Here is a 19,027-nt window from a genome sequence, read left to right on the forward strand (position 1 = left end):
TAAATTCAATATATTTTATTTTAGGTAATTAAGTAATAAAGTTATATATAAAGTAAATATTTTGAAACTGAGCTAATCTATTGAATAAATAGCAAAATATATACACTCATTTACTAAACTGAGAAAGGGCATTTTAAGTAAATTTTAAAATATCTCACAAATCAAATGGAAAGAGAGCTCCTCAATTCTACAATCAGAAACTCCTCAATTCTACAGTCAGAAACTAGCTGTTTTCTGCCACTCTTAGAAAAATCATCAAAACTATAAACTATGCACATGACCAATCAGTATGGCCAGGTCTACAATCACTGTGATAATAAATATATGCTTACAAGATAATTCAACACAATGTTTTACATCACTATGATTAAAAATGCAAGAATCACTCAAAATGAATTAATAATAAATTAATAAGTCAGTCATTTAAATCTGTATATAAGGATGCTGAATTGAGCAGGCATCTTAAAATATTAATAGTTTTTGAGGAATATTCACTCTCCAGCAGTAGTTACATCTCCATTTTATAGTAGAAAAAGTTACATTTTGTTTCCCAAGACTAATCTTCATTTTATTCTGAGACATCTACCTGAAATACTTTAATATTTATTAAGATCTTATTATGTGCCTGTCCACTAAAGACCTTATATTATTTCATGTACTCCTCATAGCCATCCTGAAAGGAAAATATTATTATCCTTACTTTACAAATGAACAAACAATAACAATGCGCCTCAACTACAGACATGTGTTAGAAAATATTCAATCCATGTGTTATAAAAGTTCAAATGAGATGAAATCTAACTGAAGCTAAAGCCCATGGGGTTTTTTTTTTTCCACTATATCAAAATGCCTACCTAGAAAAACAACAGAATGTAACCAGCAATCTATTAGCTACAATTTTAGCATCTGCATCTCTTCATTCTGGTGAGAGGCAGAAATCATAAATGCTCTTTAACAATCCCTAATAGACTGAAAAATAAACTTGGAGAATAGGACTGCCAAAATCCTGGCCTAAAATTAATAATCTCTTTTCATTAATGAGAAAAGCTAAAACAACTAGGTCGGTATTCCGAAGCTCACAAACTGGCACTTGGAGATAGCACAGTGTGCCATAGTGTGCCATTTACTAGTTTTGTCATTTACTAGTTCTGTAATCTTGGGCAAGACATTTAACTTTTCTGAGCCTCATATATAAGTAAAATATTAAAGTGTAATATTAAATTATACATTTTTAGGTATATTATATACTATAATAGTATAATATTATACACTCTTAGGTATAATATTAAAGTGTACACTTCAGGGGATAAAGTTAACGTATGTAAAGTTCTTAAAATAGTATCTGGCTTTAATAAGTCCTCAGTCCATGTTAGCTGTCATTATCATTTTTGTTATTAGCATTACAATTATGCAAATGAACTTAATGGCAACTAAGAAAAAACAATAATGGATGTTAAGGGTACTTCCCTATTTACATATTCTCACTACCACTAACCTCCACCTTTAGGTAGAATACTAACCTTAGTTTTTCTGTTTCTTGTTGAAAGCAGGGTACAAAGAATTTTCTAATAAAAACTCTATTGCCATGCTATAAAACTCATATTGAGAAAACATAGATACATGAGATAACCAGTCATTTTCTAATAGTTTTTCACTTAAAAAACATTATAAACATTCTCCAAATAAAATCTATACATTCTTCAATTTTTTCATTATGTACTATAAACATATACTAGTAAAAATTAAAAATGCTAAATACTTAAGATATTTAAAACTAATTCATAATCCTATCACTATAAAACTGCCTGAAGACTCTCTCCATAGTCCCTGTTAACAGTTTCAGAGGTTATTCTTTTTTATTTCACACAGACTTAGTCATATATATTTTACTTTTTTTAATAACAGAAAAGCAGACTCATGTTACATCTCATGGGCTCCAATCTACTTTTTAAATTAAAAGTATCTCATGGGCATCTTTCTGAGTCAGCGAGTAGAGGTATCTCATTCATTTCAGTACTGCATTTTCTAATGGTCTACTATATTTTATAGGACATATGTTAAAAAAAAAACAAAAACCTTGAAATACCTAGGAAATAAATTATACATGTTCAGCAGTTACAGTTCGTCCCACCAGTGCCTCTGAAACTGAAGGAGTTTCAGTCTAATCTCTAGTGTTTCATTCTTTTTTTTTCACTAGTGCATGTCTGTTGCACCTAATGATTCTATTCCTTGTGGGGAGTTGGTACACGTATGTAACACATCTTATTTTTTTTCACCCCCTTCCCCTCCCCTGCCATACTCTTTCCTCCATCTCTTGCTGTCCTTCCCATTTGAGAAGGGTCTATCTCCCTACGTCTTGTTATCTTTTGTTTTGCTCTTGGTTGATATTTTGGTCTTCTCATGTGGGAGAAACCATGCCATATTTAGCTTATGTATTTCATATTTCACTTAACATTATGCCATTGTTTTTTAAAAAAACTACTTTAAACATTGTTAGTAACCAAACTGAACAGGAGGTCTGAATCTTACTCCATATTTTTTTTCATTTGTTAGGTTACCATAAATTCAGGCAAACAGGTGGTACTCAGTAAATATTTGCTAAGAGACAGAATACTGAAAACACTAAGAGTCCAAGCTCAAAATTCTGTCCAACACTATCACCTGTGCTGGGCTAAGGGTATAATGTTAAAGACAAAAATGTAGTCTTCTATTTTCATTCTCTAGGAGAGGTGTGCACTAAAGCATGTGGGAGTAGATTTAGACTGAGTTCAAATGATTACAGGAAAAGACTGGCACAACACTCAAGAACAGCAAAAGATCAGCACAACACATAAAAAATATTAGCTTAGAAAAGCCATCTTCAATTTTCTTAGAGAATACTGGGCTTGAAACCAAATAAATTACTTTTCTTCCATCTTATGATGGGTCTATAAAGTCACAAAGAACCCCAATTTGCTCATTTATAAAGTACTGATGATACTTACTACAGAATTATTATGAAGATTCAATTTGGAAATATATGTACAATTGCTTTCTCTTGGGTCCCTAGTGTCTTTGGAATTAGAATGGCCATTCAAACTAAGTAAGAGTCATACAACTAGCATGGGGTAAAGTTGGGATTAACCAAGTAGTCAGGTTCCCACTAAGCCCCACTATTAACCTCCCTCCTATACTCCCCAAATGTGCTACTAGCATTAAGTCGTTAACAACCATAAGTAATTTTTACCATATTCTCATGAATCTCATGTTATGACTACTATAAAAATATTTTTTGCCAGGAATAAAAAGCAATATTTGGATAAATCTCCATTAAATGAGAATATATCCGTTTGGGAAATTTAGCCAATTCTTCTAATTTTTCCTCTTTCTAAACATATTGTGAGAATATAGTTACATCACAAATTTCATACCTAAAATATGCTATTTCAATTATATAAATTCTAATTTTTCTTCTACCTCTAAAAATCATGTAATTTCCTGTACAAAGGACATTTCTAGCCAGTTTTGCCTTTTCTCTATCAGTTACTAACAATTACCCTAAAACAGATCATTGTTTTCTGGTGAAAATGATAAGATTCTGAACATTTTCAATTTATTATGTTCACGTATACATCCACGCCTGAACAGTGCCTGAACATGTCCCAGGTGTCTTTCCCTCTGGCTTCTCCTCAGACTCAGCTCAGATTTCACTTTTTCTGAGAGGACCATCTTCCCCAACCCCCAGAGACAGATCCAGACATTCTTACACACCATGGTAACCAAGATGGCAGCAGCACAGAGCAAAACTGCTCCAAGCTGTCCTGCCAGATCTGAAAATCCCTGAACTACTTTGTTTACCACTGTATCTCTTCTAACTCAGTGCCTGGCACATGGTAAGCCTCAAATTAATACTGATCACTCTCCAGTACTTTCTAGAGTATGAAAACATTGCTTTATGAAGATAAAACTTTTTTTTTTGGTACCAGGGATCGAACTTGGGACCTTGCGCTTGCGAGGCAGGCACCAGAACCACTGAGCTAAATCCCCGGCCCCAATAAAACTATTTTTAAAAACAAAGTTTATTTGTAACTCCTGTCACTCATAGCACAGTGGTAACAAAATCTCTTATGAAACTTATTTTGTTTTCCTAACAATGTTAAGAGAAAAATTCGTGTCTCCCCTCTATGAATATAAGGATTTTTTTCTCTTACAGAAGAAATTTAAAACAAGAAATGAAGAGGTGGAGCCCACCATATTCCTTGTCACTCTAAAATCCTAAAATATGAAGGAATAGTCCTTATTTCCTCCTGCCAACCAAATGCATTACATAACTCAGGATGCCAGTCAGATTTCTGTTTCTCACAACAAAACTCTTCTCAAATTGGATTATTTTTAACACTGTAGCCTATCTCGGGCATAATGGCTTAATTTTTTAATCAAATATAACACTCCAGTTTTACTATCATTTGCATAATATTATGGTCAATGCCTTTCATTCAACTGTACAGTGCTGGGTTGGGGCAAGTCAGGCAAGGGCCCTTTGTTGCTAAGTGGAGTATTTACACATGAAGCACTAGACTCATGAGTCAAAAACCATTTAGATGTAATAACTTTGGTTAATTTCTTTTAATTCAAACATGTTTGTTGAAGAAAATATACTAGAAAAATCATAACTAAACATAAAGTCATTTATTACAAACGATGTAAAATCAGAAAGGATGCAGTACCAGATTTACTGAAACTACCATAGAGGAAGCATTACTGAAGGGCAAAGACTCAAAATTAACTTAATGTATTATTCAAATTGATTAGTATTTTCCAGGGTCACAAACTATGCTAACTGTAGATGTAATATTATCTTGGCAACACATGTCCCTGTAAATTTCACACTAAGCTACAATAAGACAAAAATTAAAACTCTTTAATTTAGATTGGGTATAGTGGTGCAAACCTGTAATGCCAGCACTTAGGAGGCTGAGGCAGGAGGATCACCTTGAGTTTCAGGCCAGCCTGGACTACATAATGAGTTCAAGGCTAGCCTGGAATACATGGCAAGTTCCTGTCTCAAAAACCAAAACACAAACAAAAAAAAAAAAAAAGGAAAAAAATTTAGAAGTAAAAATATGCTAGTGAAATTTCAAAGAAATTTATTTTTTTAGTGGGGGATTAAAAATTATTGAGGACTGCTCAAAAGAAATACCAAAGGAAAGTCAGGTATTATGGTGCACACCTATAATCCCAGCTCTCAGGACACTGAGACAGGAGGATCACAAGTTCAAGTCCAGCCTGATCAACTTAGCAAAACAGCAAGATAGTGTTTCAAAAAAAATAAATAAAATTAGAAAGCTGGGAAATGTAGCTGAGTTTGAAGGCTGAGGACTGAATCCCTTGTACTGCAAAAATTAAAATATCAAAGGAATGTCCACTTATGGACTAGAACAGCATTCTTAAAAAGTCACGGTACCTCAGTGCAATAGGTTACCTTCTAATATAAAAGCTGATTCAAGAACAGCTGAAATTGGGCCAGGGATTTAGCTCAGTGGCAATGTGCCTGCCTCACAAGTGCAGGGTCCTGAGTTCAATCTCCGGTATCAGAAAGAACAGCTAAAATCTTTTAACAATTAAAGCAAAAGAAAAAAATATTATTAAAGATATTTGTTATAAAAAGATAATGCTGATTAGTATATGAATTTACATAATTGCAGAAGCAGAACACTTTATAATTTTCCTCTGTCAATATTTAAACCGATGTAATTTAAAAGAATTTTTTTTGAGACAGGGTCTCAATATGTAGTTCAGGCTGGCCTTGAACTCACAGAGATCCTCCTGGCTCAGTCTCCCAAGTGCTGGGATTACAGGCGTGCACTACCATCCCTGGCCCAATTTATACATTTTTATACATCAAAATTCTCAACTAATTTTTCTGAATTATATAAATAAGGCTTTTGTATAGAATATCTTTGCATATTGAGTTTATTCTCTATAATGACCACAGAATGCTTTGGCTCTAAAATTTTGACTAAAATTTATATACTTCATTTCCTCTATAAATATAATCTTTACGATTAAGAAACATACAAAGCATACAACTAGGGACTAATTCTCATTTCTTGAAGGTGTGTATAAACATAAGTAGCTAACAAGTGATTATATTTCCCATATATTATAAAAATAAAATTTTAAAAAATATTTTGGGGTAAGCACGAAGAGATATAACCCATCACCTCAAACTCATACAGTAAAACTTCCATGCTACACTAAATATGTTCTTTACTACACTTGAAATCAATCATTTCAAAGTTTACAAAGGATTTCATCTACATATTAGTATTCTCCAGCTTGTCATTGAACCCTAATCCCAGAATTCTGGAAAGCTGAGGCAAAAGGATCTAAAGTTTGAGTCTACCTGGGGCAGTTTAGGGAGATTCTGTATCAAGAGAAGTGGGAGAGAAGGATTTCTGAAGACGTAGCTTAATGCAAAAGCCTTGGCTTCAAGCTCCTGCACTGCCAAAAAGCCCCCCAAAATTAAAAAAGCAAACAAACAAATTAAAAACCCCAAAATAACATATGCAAAGCACCTAGCACAGTTCAATAAATGACATTTCTCATTTTATTTTATAGTTAAATAAATATTTAAATAAATGGAAAATAGAGGAGGAAAAAATAGAAGAATGAAATGATAAAGAGGCTCATGTATTCTAGTATTCTGAAAAAAGCAAAATCCATTTTGACCAAACCTAAGTACCAAAGAAAATTAATTATATATCATGAAATAAAACAAATTAAAATGTAGGTTTAATATGCAATCCCTACAACATGTAAAAAACTTCTTCAAGTCCCTAATGTCCAATTTTATCAAATATAATATATAGACAGAACATTTCAAAAATTCAGGGCCAGGGATTTAGCTCAGTGGTTCTGCCACCTGCCTCACAAGCGCAAGGTCCCGAGTTCGATCCCTGGTACCAAAAAAAAAAGAAAAGAAAAAAAAATTCAGAGCAGAGTTATTTTGGACTTCTGAATTTAAAGTGCCTCTAATAATATTCTAATGAAACCATGGGCTAAAAAGAATTCACAGAACCTAAACAATTTCTTTTCCCAACTCAGGACATTGGTAGAGAGCAAATTAAGGTTGTCCTAGCCTTATTTAAATATAGAAAGTTAAAACTGTAAAGTTACTGTCTCAATCTGTAGCCAACTCATACATCTTTCATGACAATGGAAGGAACCAAACTACTACTTCTGTTCTAAGTTGAAACTTAAAATACATACTGCTATTTGGCACTGTTTCAAATGACAGTTGTATATATCAGCTTTTTCACAGCTGGGAAAAAAATACTTGACAAGTGTAACTTAAAAAAGAGACACTTATTTGGTTCATAGTTTTAGAGGGTTTAAATTAATGGTCAGTCAATTCCAAGGAAGAAATGGCATGGTATAAAGGCATGGAGGAGGAAAGCTCCACAACCCATGGCAGCCAAGATGCAGAGAGCAGAAAGGGCCAGATAGAGATACCTTCCAAAGGCATGCCTCCATAGACTCACCTCCTGCAACTACACCTAAATTTCTTTCTTTTTTTTTTTTTGGTATTGGGGATTGAACTCTGGACCTTGCGCCTGCAAGGCAGGCGGCAGAACCACTGAGCTAAATCCTCGGCCACTATACCCAAATTTCTAACAGTACATTCAACTATGAACTCATCAACAGATGAATCCACTGATGAATATAATCCACATCTGAAGCACCTCTGAACACATGAGATTTTTTAAATCTAAACCACAACAGTAGTTCTTTATCATTTAAGTGACAACTACTAATAAAGGATGACATAAAAAGAGTCTTTTGGAGAGTTGGCCTAACAATCTAGCTATCAATAGTCTATAATAGCTGGTCTATAATAGCAAATTTTTAAAATATAAACATAAAAAAACCTTTTGGAACACAACCTTAACACAAATTGATCAAACAAATCGTCCCATAAAACCTATGGAACATTTTAGTGATCACTCTCAGAAAACAATGCAATGTTTTTCAGAATATTAATAAATGTCAACTAGAATTGTTTGATTTCAATATAAAGATACAACAACAAAAAGTTAATTCTAAGAGAAAACTTCTAAGAGAAAAGCAGATGTGATGGTCAGTTATTTCTAATAGAATTTTTTAAAGTCAGAAGAAATGACAGCGCTCTTGGCTGTTTTAGAGAAAATTTATATGAAAGTAAATATGATACTAATCTGCATTAAATTTATCAGAAAAGAACTTCATCTTTAAGGAATGTATTTTTTTTCTTTCAACAAGCCTGACACACTATATCGAATCTGATATTGGTTGACTATTCCTCATCTAAAATATGTGGGACCATTAGAATTTCAAATATTGGACTTTTTCAGATTTTTACATATGCAATGAGATATTCTGGAAGATGGGCTACAAGTCTAAATGTAAAATTCATTTATGTTTCATATACATAGCCCTAAGGTAATTTTCTACAATACTTTTAACATGCCTACATTTTGACTGTGACCAATCACATTAAGTCAGATATGGAATTTTCCACTTGTGGCATTATGTTGACACTCAAACAGATTGAGATTTTGCAGGATTTCAGATTTTTGAATTAAAGATACTCAATCTATATGAGTCCATCCAGGTCAAGGCTTACTCAGCTAAATCTTGACTTCCAGTGGTCCTAAAACTAAACATGATCTTTAGATAGCTCATGTTGATACAAAATATAGAAGATTGGTTATTCACTTGTATTAAAACCAAAAATTATTAAGGTCCCAAATATATACATCAGTGATCCACAGTTACTTCTTCGTCAATTTCTATAACAAACCTAAATAATGATACTGATATGAAAATTAATCAAATTATAAGATCATAACTCTGATCATTCACTGTCTATAAAGCATTTAACTCTTTTTTTTTTTTTTGGTACCAGGGATCAAAGTCAGATCATTGCGCTTGCAAGGCAGATGGCAGAACCATTGAGCTAAATCCCCGGCTAGGCATTTAACTCTTAACCATCATGAAGACTATTTTAAGAAGCTTTCTAGATATTCCTTAGAAAAATTTACATTTTCTACCATCAATGAAGACTTTATTTAAAACATAAGATTTTACGGGCCGGGGATTTGGCTCAGTGGTTCCACCACCTGCCTCACAAGCATAAGGACCCGAATTCGATCTCCAGAACCAAAAAAAGAAACACATAAGATTTTGGAACACTGACCAATATCTAAGACCAAAGTGAAGATTCAATTTTTCAAAAGTGTATTTCAGAATTTAATTCCAATTAAAAAGAAACATGAAATCTTAAAAATGAGCTGAAAACTCGATCCCCAGTACAAAAGAAAAAAAAAAATGAGCTGAAAACAATTTAGTAGTTTGTCTCAATTGTTTTTTGTTTTTTACAATGCACCCCAGCTAACAAAAGAATATGATCATTTACTGAGTGGATTAACAAGAGAAAGAGTAAGAATAATACCTGCAAAAGATACTCAAGGGTAATCACATACCAAGCTTTCTCATCAACCCTGTTACCTTCATTTTTTCCCATGATCAAAAGAATATAAAAAACCATCTACAATCATAATAATCATCAATCCATATATGTATAAATTTATTATATAGCTGTTTTTACTTAAATGTGTTATCATGAAACTCTTCTGTATGATATCAACATCATTAAAGAGAGTTTAGGAGAGCCGGGGATTTAGCTCAGTGGTTTTGCCCCCTGCTACGCAAGCGCAAGGACCCGAATTCAATCCCCAGTACCAAAAAAACAAAAAAAACAAGCAAAGAGAGTTTAGGAGAGAAAAGCTGCTACTGATGGAAACAGCTCTTGGGCAAACATATAAGAACAACGAAATAACAAATTAAGCAGTGTTTTCAAGCCTGCTTGATCAAAGCATCTCTTAACCATTCAAAACCACTAGTCTCTTATTTTGGCAATATAATTTTGAAATAAAGAACTAAATATGATTACAGGTCACAAATATGCCAAGAAGCTTACTGTTTAGTTTGTGAGACAAAAAAAATTAAAATAAAAAATAAAAGGATATAGGAACTTATTAAAAATTTTTATCATACACGTATAAGCTGAAAAATACAGAACAAAATATGAGCTTAAAAGAAGTTATTTCAAATACAATAATTAGATGTGATCTAGCATATTTGTAAACTATAATATTTAGATGCCTAGTCACACAAAACAACTGTATCTAGTCATAAATAAGTTACTATAGGGCTGGGGATATAGCTCAGTGGTTTCGCCGCCTGCTGCACAAGCTCAAGGACCTAAGTTCAATCCCCAGTACAAAAAAAAAAAAAGTTACTATCCATCTTGACTTCATTATGATTTAGGAGACACCATAAGAGTCAAAAGGAAATATAAGGGGACAGGAGGATGAAAGAATATCAAAGGAGATCTGAGTGGGATAGCAGCAAAAAAGGTTGAGACAAGAATACCAAGAAGTCAAGAGTCAGGAAGGAATCAGACAGATGTGAAGAAGCAGCAGAGATTCTCCTCTTGAACTTGCAAAAGCAAACATCATGTCACACTGCCTAAGTGTGGTCTTTGTTGTAACAAGCTGAGGGCAGCTGTAGGAGCTTAAAGCAATCCCCAGGCAATACTAAGCAAGAAAATGGAACTTCAGTCCCACATCCACAAGGAATTGAATTCTGCTAATAACCAGTGTGCCTTTAAGAGGACTTTGAACCTTACACTAATCATAGCCCCAAATGAATGTAATCATAACACAGAGAAACTATGAGATAATAAATTTGCATTTTTTAAGCCACTGACTTTGTGGTAATTGGTAACAAAAGAAAACTAATATATCATACTTTACAACCAAGAAAATGTTGCTTATACATGCTATTGCCTATAAATCTCATCTGTAGCAAACATTTATCTTCTCAAACAATACACCGACTTTTCTATATAATCTAACAAATGTTCATGAAACCTGAACATATTAAATTTGTAATGAAAGCATTTTACAACCAAATTTATTTGACAAGATTTAAAATATATCTGAAAGAGAAAACTAAATTTCAAAGTGTATTTCTCTAATCTTTTAGATTCCTCCCGTTTCCTATAGTGGATAATGAACCCAAGACATTTGCCCTGAACTACAAACAACCACAGCCCCCTCCCCCTTTTGAGACAGGGTCTCACTAAGTGGCTAGATTACCCAAGCTGGGCAGGAACTGACAACTGTCCTGATTCAGTGTCCAGAATGCTGAAATTATAGGAATACACCACTACACCTGGCCAGAATTGTGTTTTTAAAACTTACTACTTTGAAAAATATTTACCATGTCCTATGCTTAGAGAAAATGATACATACTCAACATACTTATTTCTCTTTTCAATATTTATGCTACTCACTAAAGTATATCATATTAAGAAATATATTGTACTGCAAAAGCATATTCTTTGTGAACATTTTCATACAATATATAATATGTGGAGAAAGACCAATCTTACATTCAAAATAAGTTATATAAAATTATATAAGTTTTCTAATAAAACAATGTGTTTATACAGCTAAACCTATCATCTATTAACAGTAAAGTTGGGAGAAGCATGTTGGTGATATTACTTATCACACAATTAGGGGCAAAATTAGCAGCCATTTGTTTTTAGAATGTAACAAACTTTTCTATTGTGTTTTGTCAAATAGGAAATTCACTAAATAAATTTCTAAACACTGGGAGTATTGGTTCATATATCAGTTTATTTATTAAACATTTTTATAAAGTTCCAAATAGTGTGATCTTTTAAAAAAGAAATCTGTTTTTAAAAGTTAGCCTACCTTCCACACTTAAATTTCCCATTTTAGACTCCAAGAAATCAAATAATGTGCTTGGTGCTGAAGGCCTTGCATTTGCTAGGTCCTCTTCATCTTCTGATCTTACTCGACCCCTGCCTTTTCCTCTACCTAAAAATTTATACACACATACATCAATATATATGGATCTATTTGTATGTATATACATATATCATATGGAAAAACAAAAAGAGAAAATACATTAAAATAAATCAGCAATAATTTTAAACAGGATTTTGCATGTATTTCTTTCATATTTTTCTGTATAGTTAACTTCTTTCTCAATAAGAAAGCTCTTAAATCATATTAAATAGTACTTTTCATTTTCTAAATGATCTATCCAGAAATATGAACTTGCTTATATAAATTACCATTTAAGTAAAAAATATTTTTACAAAATTCCTCTTTAATCACATTTTTTAAAAAGCCTATAGAATTGGGAGTCATAAAATACCTTTGCCCATGCAATAATTAAAGAATAACTCCAAATAAAAGTTATTTTCTTTTTTTTTTTTTTGGTACCGGGGATCAAACTTGGGTCCTTGCGCTTGCGAGGCAGGCGATGGAACAACTGGGCTAAATCCCCGGCCCTAAAAGTTATTTTCTTGTTAATTTAAAGTTTACAGACTGTTAAGTCATTTGTAATGACTAACAGAACTAAGAGAACTAGTCACTTTATGCATATTTTCTCTTACTTATTATAATAACCCTGTTAAGTAAGGCACTGTTAACAATTTACATTAAGATGAAGATAGAATCACAGTAACCTATAAGTATCTCTATAGTTCAAAACCTCATGTTTCTTCCACTTACCGCAAAGTTATATAAAGTTACAGGCCTCACAGTAACAAAACTCACCTTCTATCAATAACATACATTGCCCTGAAAAGCAAACAATACTGTTTGGCAATTTATTATTGGTCAGTAAATTATACCTCTTGGAGGTGGACCTGTAACAGGTTTCTGTTTATTGTTGTTAAGCAGTACATTCAATGCTGCTTCTAAGTTGTTGCCATTATCCATAAGAGCTTGCCTCGATGCATCCTTACTGAAACCCATTTCTGTTATGTGCTTCAGTGCTTTCTCATCAACCTGTGATGAAGAGAAAAATGTCAATAGTTTGTAAGAAAGCTAAGTGTAACATTTTAGATATTTGTTGTCTATTAACTCAAAATTACATTACATATTTATAGAAAAATGTCATACTAACACAACATTCACTTGCTGTTTGTGAATACTACTAATCAAGGAGGAATCTGAATGATGTGCAGGGTTGTGCTATGAGTACTCTCTAACTTAGCAAATTCCACAGCAAGTGCAAAACAAACACACACAAAAAATTTTATAATATATTAGAATAAACCCTTTGAAAATAAAGAGGAAAAACTAGTGAAAATTTTTTCAGGATTTAAAAAAAAAGGAAAACCTTTGATATTTTTCCATTAAAGAAAGAAAATAATTTATGTAGCACTTCTCTAAAAATGTAAAGAAAATATATGCAATGAAAGATTGAAACTATTAAAAAGAGAACATATTAATTCTGATTCTTTAACCTTACCAATTCTCTATAGACACCTTCATGTTTCCCTTCCAATCTGGTTGATTTTTCTTTCTGTAAAACTTCTCTACCTCGGTTACCAACAGCATTCATGTTGAGATTACTTCTGGCACCACCCCCTGCTCCTCCAAAGGTCTTGGTCTTAAAGATATAACAGACGCAAGTAAACATCATTTTAAAATAGCCTTTAAAACTAAGCTACTATGAAAAAAATTTAAAAATTTTCTTCATTATGTTTTACTTGAAAACATGACAATACAGACTACAGATATCTACTACTCATAATTTCTTCTTTTCACAGGTCCAGGTCAGGCTATAGAAAAATTACATGATTTATATTCTAATACAATTCTCTACAAGGCAGGTGACCAAAATAAACTTAAGTGCATGTACAATAATATAAAACAAAATAAGCTATTATTATAATGATCAGTTCTTTAAATGATTCTATGGTAAAATATCTTATGTGTGTACTGGACCTGGTTCTAAATCCAGCTACATGGTAAGATAACCTTACCAAGGCATTAAACCTGAGAATCAGTTAAATTATGTCCATAGTCCAGTAAGATGATTCTATAATCTTAGTGCATATAAATTTGAATTAAAACTCTATCAATTTATTATTTACATTAACTGTGCAATGTCATTTCTTCAAATGACATACAAATTTTTAAATTTATATTTATTTTTCCTGACTTATTTAAAAAACAGTACACATAACTAAATTTGGAAACTTGATTTCCTTTTTATCTTCTCAAAACTATTATAAAAGACTAGACCAAAGAATTTCAGAAAGATACAAATTCATGACTAAAAAGCATCCTAAAATTACTTGAATATCAAATATCTGATTATATATTTTATAGCTGATAGTTTTTTAAAAATAGAAGTTAAAATGCTATTTTATTAAAGATAATGACCAATATTTTTAAATGTTTTCTCCCCCAGTACTGGGACTCAAACTCAGGACCTTGTGCTTGTGAGGCAGGCGGGGTGCTACTAAACTAAATCCCCAGCCCCTTTTTAAATGTTTATAGGAAAAAAACATCGTAAGACACAAATTTATACAATATTGGGAAATTATTTTGAAGCCGGAAAAAAATAAAGTAGTACCTGAAAAAAGATGTTAGATGAACATTAATGGATAACACATTAATATCTCCATTAAGTAACTGATACACAATATTAAATTTAATTGATATCAAAATTAAAACTACATCTTTGAACACCAAAGGTTCATTACTGAATTTATTGAATTGTTCATTTATGAAATTCCAGTAAAAAACACTTGAAATATCTCGGTAGTCATTACTTTTCCACTGGAAGGAAAATTGCGGACTTATACTAATACAACACAAAGTTTTTTTGATGGAGCACAGTTATGTACATAAGCTTCACACTAGCTAGTTTTACTAATCGTTGCTGAGCCACTTACTAGCTCCCATTCTTCTCAGGGAGCTAGGAACTTAACTTTCACTTTCCACTGAGGTTCAGGTTTTCATCATTAAAAGAGGTATAACAAAGAAAAAACAACCTTGAGAGGAACAAATGATATCATCATCAACAGGAAATGATTAACTCAGTAAGTGGCACAAGGCCCTTAATACTAGATAGCAACTACTATTTTGGATAATATACTAGAACTTACCTGAAAAGTCTGGAAGCCTGACCTGTTCCAAATTAAATACATTTCTAGAGTTTATATTTCCTAATTCCCAAAGAGCTTTACCTTTTGGAACCAATGAAATAGTCTCAGGCTTATTATTTTCTTTCCATTTTATAAATTAAGAAATAGGTTTAATGGAGTTTTCAGAATTGCTTTTTACTGTTTTAAAACAGTGGTTACAGAGTCGCATGGAAAACACCAAATCAGCCCGCTACAGACAGGCAGGTCTGGGGACCCGGTCCCGAGGTCGCCAGTCAAGCTGAAAACACCGAATCAGCCCGCACCCCGGCAGCAATCCACTGGACCCCCACCCCCAGGCCTTTGGGCTCTTCTCTGTATAGCCACCTGGTTCCACACTACAAAGACACAGAGGACACCGGACCACCAGACCACCGTACTGGAGCTAATCAAGTTCTCAGCATTTAAAGAATTCCTGCCCAGAGTAGGGGCGGCTGAGCCGCCGTCCCACAGCTCCTGGTCCAGAGGAAGGGGCTTTCGGGCCACCATCCCCACCACCGCTCCTGGTCCCTGGCCCACCTCTCCCAGCTCAGAGGAGATGAGCTCCGTGGACGCCAACAGCACCCCCCCTGCCCACCCAGTCGAAATGAGAAAACATGTAAATAAGTCTCAAAACCAGACTTCCAGATCACCTACAGAAACCCCAAAGGGAAATGAGATGGAACATTCTGATACTGAACCACCTGGACCCAATGAACTGGCAACAAAAGGGGATCTGGAAAAAATGAAATCAGAAATAATTTCTCAGATAACAGGAGAAATTGTGCTCCTAGGGCAAGACATGATTAGTAAATCTAGAGAGGAGCTCAGGAACATGATGGAATCCCAACATAGGAAACAAATGGAATCCATAAAACAGATGCAAATAGATTTCCAGGACATGAAAAACTCCACTGAAAGTCTACACAGCAGAATGAGCCAATGTGAGGACAGAATTTCAGATATAGAAGATAAGATTGCAATTAATGACCAGGAAAAGAAAAATTGTTTCAGAATTATAAGGGAACACGAGAAATCAATCCAGCAGCTGCTAGAAGATGCAAAGAAGAATAACATAAGAGTGACTGGAGTCAATGAAGTAACAGGAGAGAGTGCAAATGACATAAAAAACCTGTTCACAGAAGTGATGACAGAAAACTCCCCAAGGAGGGGAAAAAAACTTGACATACAGTTACGTGAGGCATATAGGACTCCAAATAGTCTTGATCAAAAAAAATCTACACAAAGACATATAATTGTTAAGATTCCAGAAACTCAAAAGAAGAACAAAGTTCTACAAGCAGTTAGAGAAAAGAAATAAATCACATACAAAGGAAAGCCCATTAGACACACAGCAGACTTCTCAACACAAACCATCAAGACAATAAGAGCTTGGAGAGATGTATTCCAAGATCTAAATGAAAACACCCTCCAACCCAGACTGATGTACCCTGCAAAACTATCTTTCAAAATGGATGGAGAAATAAGATACTTTCATGACAAAGAGCAACTTAGGAACTTCATGAATACCAAACCAGCACTACAAAGAATTTTACACAATAGCCTAGGAACAGACAATGAAGATAACAACCCCAGGAAGCAAAGCAGAATGAACCCATGTGGCATGACAAGAAATGAAATGGAAAGGGGGAGAACCCAACAAAAAGAAAAAGTCATGGCAATGACAAGTCAATACGTTTCAGTTATAACCATCAATGTTAATGGTCTCAATTCACCAATCAAAAGAAATAGACTGGCAGAATGGGTCAAGAAGCAAAATCTAACAATATGTTGCATACAAGAAACACACTTAATTCAAAAGGAAACTCATAGACTGAAAGTTAAAGGGTGGAAAACAATACTCCATGTGACAGGAACCCGAAAAAAAGCAGGAGTAGCTATCCTCTTTGCAGATCAAGAAGATTTCAAACCAACACTGATTGAGAGAGACGAAGAAGGACACTACAGCCTTGTAAAGGGAACAATCCAAGAGGAGGAGATGACAATCATAAATATCTATACACCAAACACTAGTGTGCCCAACTATATAAAACAAATACTAACAGACATGAAAAGTCATATATGCACTAATACAATTGTAGTGGGGGACCTCAACACCCCACTGTCACAAATAGATGGATAAACTAGACAAAAAATAAGTAATGAAATACTAGAACTCAATCGAACTGCTGAACAAATGAACTTAACAGATGTTTACAGAGTCTTCCACCCCACAAAATCAGAATACACATTCTTCTCAGATGCACATGGGTAATTCTCCAAAACAGACCACATACTCACACAAAGAGCATGTTTCAATAAGTGCAAAGGAGTTCAAGCTATCCCCTGTATATTATCAGACCATAGTGCGATGAAATTGGAGATTCACAGAAAAAGAAACTTGAAAAATTTCATAAACATGTGGAAATTGAACAATACACTTCTGAATAACCAATGAGTCACAGAGGAAATTAAAGAAGAAATCAGACAGTTCCTTCAATTAAATGACAATGACAATACAACATATGGGAATCTATGGGACACAATGAAAGCAGTCTTACGAGGGAAATTCATAGCAGTGAATATGCATATTAGGAAAACAGAACGAGCCCAATTAAACAACCTGATGCTGAACCTCAAGCTTCTAGAAAAAGAAGAGCGGGACAAACCCAAAGCTCATACAAGGGAGGAAATTACAAAGATCACAGGAGCAATCAATGCAATGGAGACTAAGAGAACAATACAAAAAAAATCAATGAAGCCAAGAGTTGGTTCTTCAAAAGAATCAACAAAATTGACAAACCCTTAGCCAACCTTATCAGAAAAAGGAAAGAAAAGGCCCAAATCCATGCAATTAGGAATGAAAAGGGTGAAATGACAACAGACCCAGCAGAAATCCAGAGGATCATCAATACCTACTTCCAGAACCTATACGCCAATAAGATGGAAAACACAGAAGAAATGGACAGATTCCTAGATACATATGAATTACCAAAGTTGAATGAAGAAGACCTAAAAATTCTAAACAACCCAATATCAACCAATGAAATTGAAAACATAATTAAAAACTTATCAACTAAGAAAAGCCCGGGCCCTGATGGCTTCACTGCTGAATTCTACAAGACATTTAGAGAGGAACTGCTGCCACAACTCTTTAAGGTCTTCAATGAAATTGAAAGGGAAGCAATACTCCCCAATTATTCCTGGAAGCAAGCATCACCTTGATCCCCAAAGCAGAGAAAGACCCAACTGAAAAGGAGAACTATGGGCCAATCTCACTAATGAACATAGATGCAAAAATCCTTAATAAGATAATGGCAAATAGAATGCAGAAGATCATCAAGAAGATCATACACCCTGATCAAATGGGATTCATCCCAGGGATGCAGAGATGGTTCAACATACACAAATCAATCAATGTAATACACTATATCAATAGAGCCAAGGACAAAAACCATACGATTATCTCCAAAGACACAGAAAAAGCATTTGACAAAATCCAACATGCATTTATGATAAAAACCCTACAAAAAACTGGAATAGATGGTCTCAGTAGGGCATGGGTAGACCTACCTGCCTGCAGTGGGGTGATTCGGTGTCTTCCGCACGACTCAGGACCTCGGTAGGGTGTGCACAGACCTGCCTGTCTGCAGCAGGGTGATTCTGGAATAGATGGTTTCTACCTCAAACTGATAAAAGCCATCTATGGAAAACCAACAGCCAATAGCATACTAAATGGTCAATAACTGAAATCCTTCACACTAAAATCAGGAACAAGACAAGGATGTCCACTATCACCACTCTTGTTCAATAGAGTTCTGGGAATATTAGCCACAGCAATTAGACAAGAGAAAGAAATAAAAGGAATAAAGATAGGAAATGCAGATGACATGATACTCTATATAGAAGACCCCAAGAACTCCACCAAAAGTCTTCTAGACTTAATAACCAAATTCAGTCAAGTAGCTGGTTACAAGGTCAACA

General features: G+C 34.0%; 1 protein-coding gene across 7 annotated transcripts in view; it reads right to left on the bottom strand.

Annotated features, from left to right (window-relative positions):
- Tdrd3 (tudor domain containing 3) overlaps positions 1 to 19,027 on the bottom strand; it is a 160,277-nt gene that overhangs the window by 38,852 nt on the left and 102,398 nt on the right. For all 7 annotated transcript variants that reach the window (XR_015445917.1, XR_015445916.1, XM_004844279.4 and 4 more), the window contains 3 exons: positions 13,381 to 13,521; positions 12,758 to 12,914; positions 11,808 to 11,933 (listed from right to left, as the gene is read on the bottom strand). Coding sequence is in view for 5 of the 7 variants with exons in the window: in XM_004844279.4 (XP_004844336.2) it covers positions 11,808 to 11,933; positions 12,758 to 12,914; positions 13,381 to 13,521 (424 nt within the window). In the remaining 2 variants the exon portion in view is untranslated. The remainder of the gene's footprint in view (positions 1 to 11,807; positions 11,934 to 12,757; positions 12,915 to 13,380; positions 13,522 to 19,027) is intronic.

This window comes from Heterocephalus glaber, unplaced genomic scaffold (assembly GCF_053883595.1).
Source record: "Heterocephalus glaber isolate CG9 unplaced genomic scaffold, H.glaber_assembly_v1.0 deba00001666, whole genome shotgun sequence".
Taxonomy (NCBI): Eukaryota; Metazoa; Chordata; class Mammalia; order Rodentia; family Bathyergidae; genus Heterocephalus; species Heterocephalus glaber.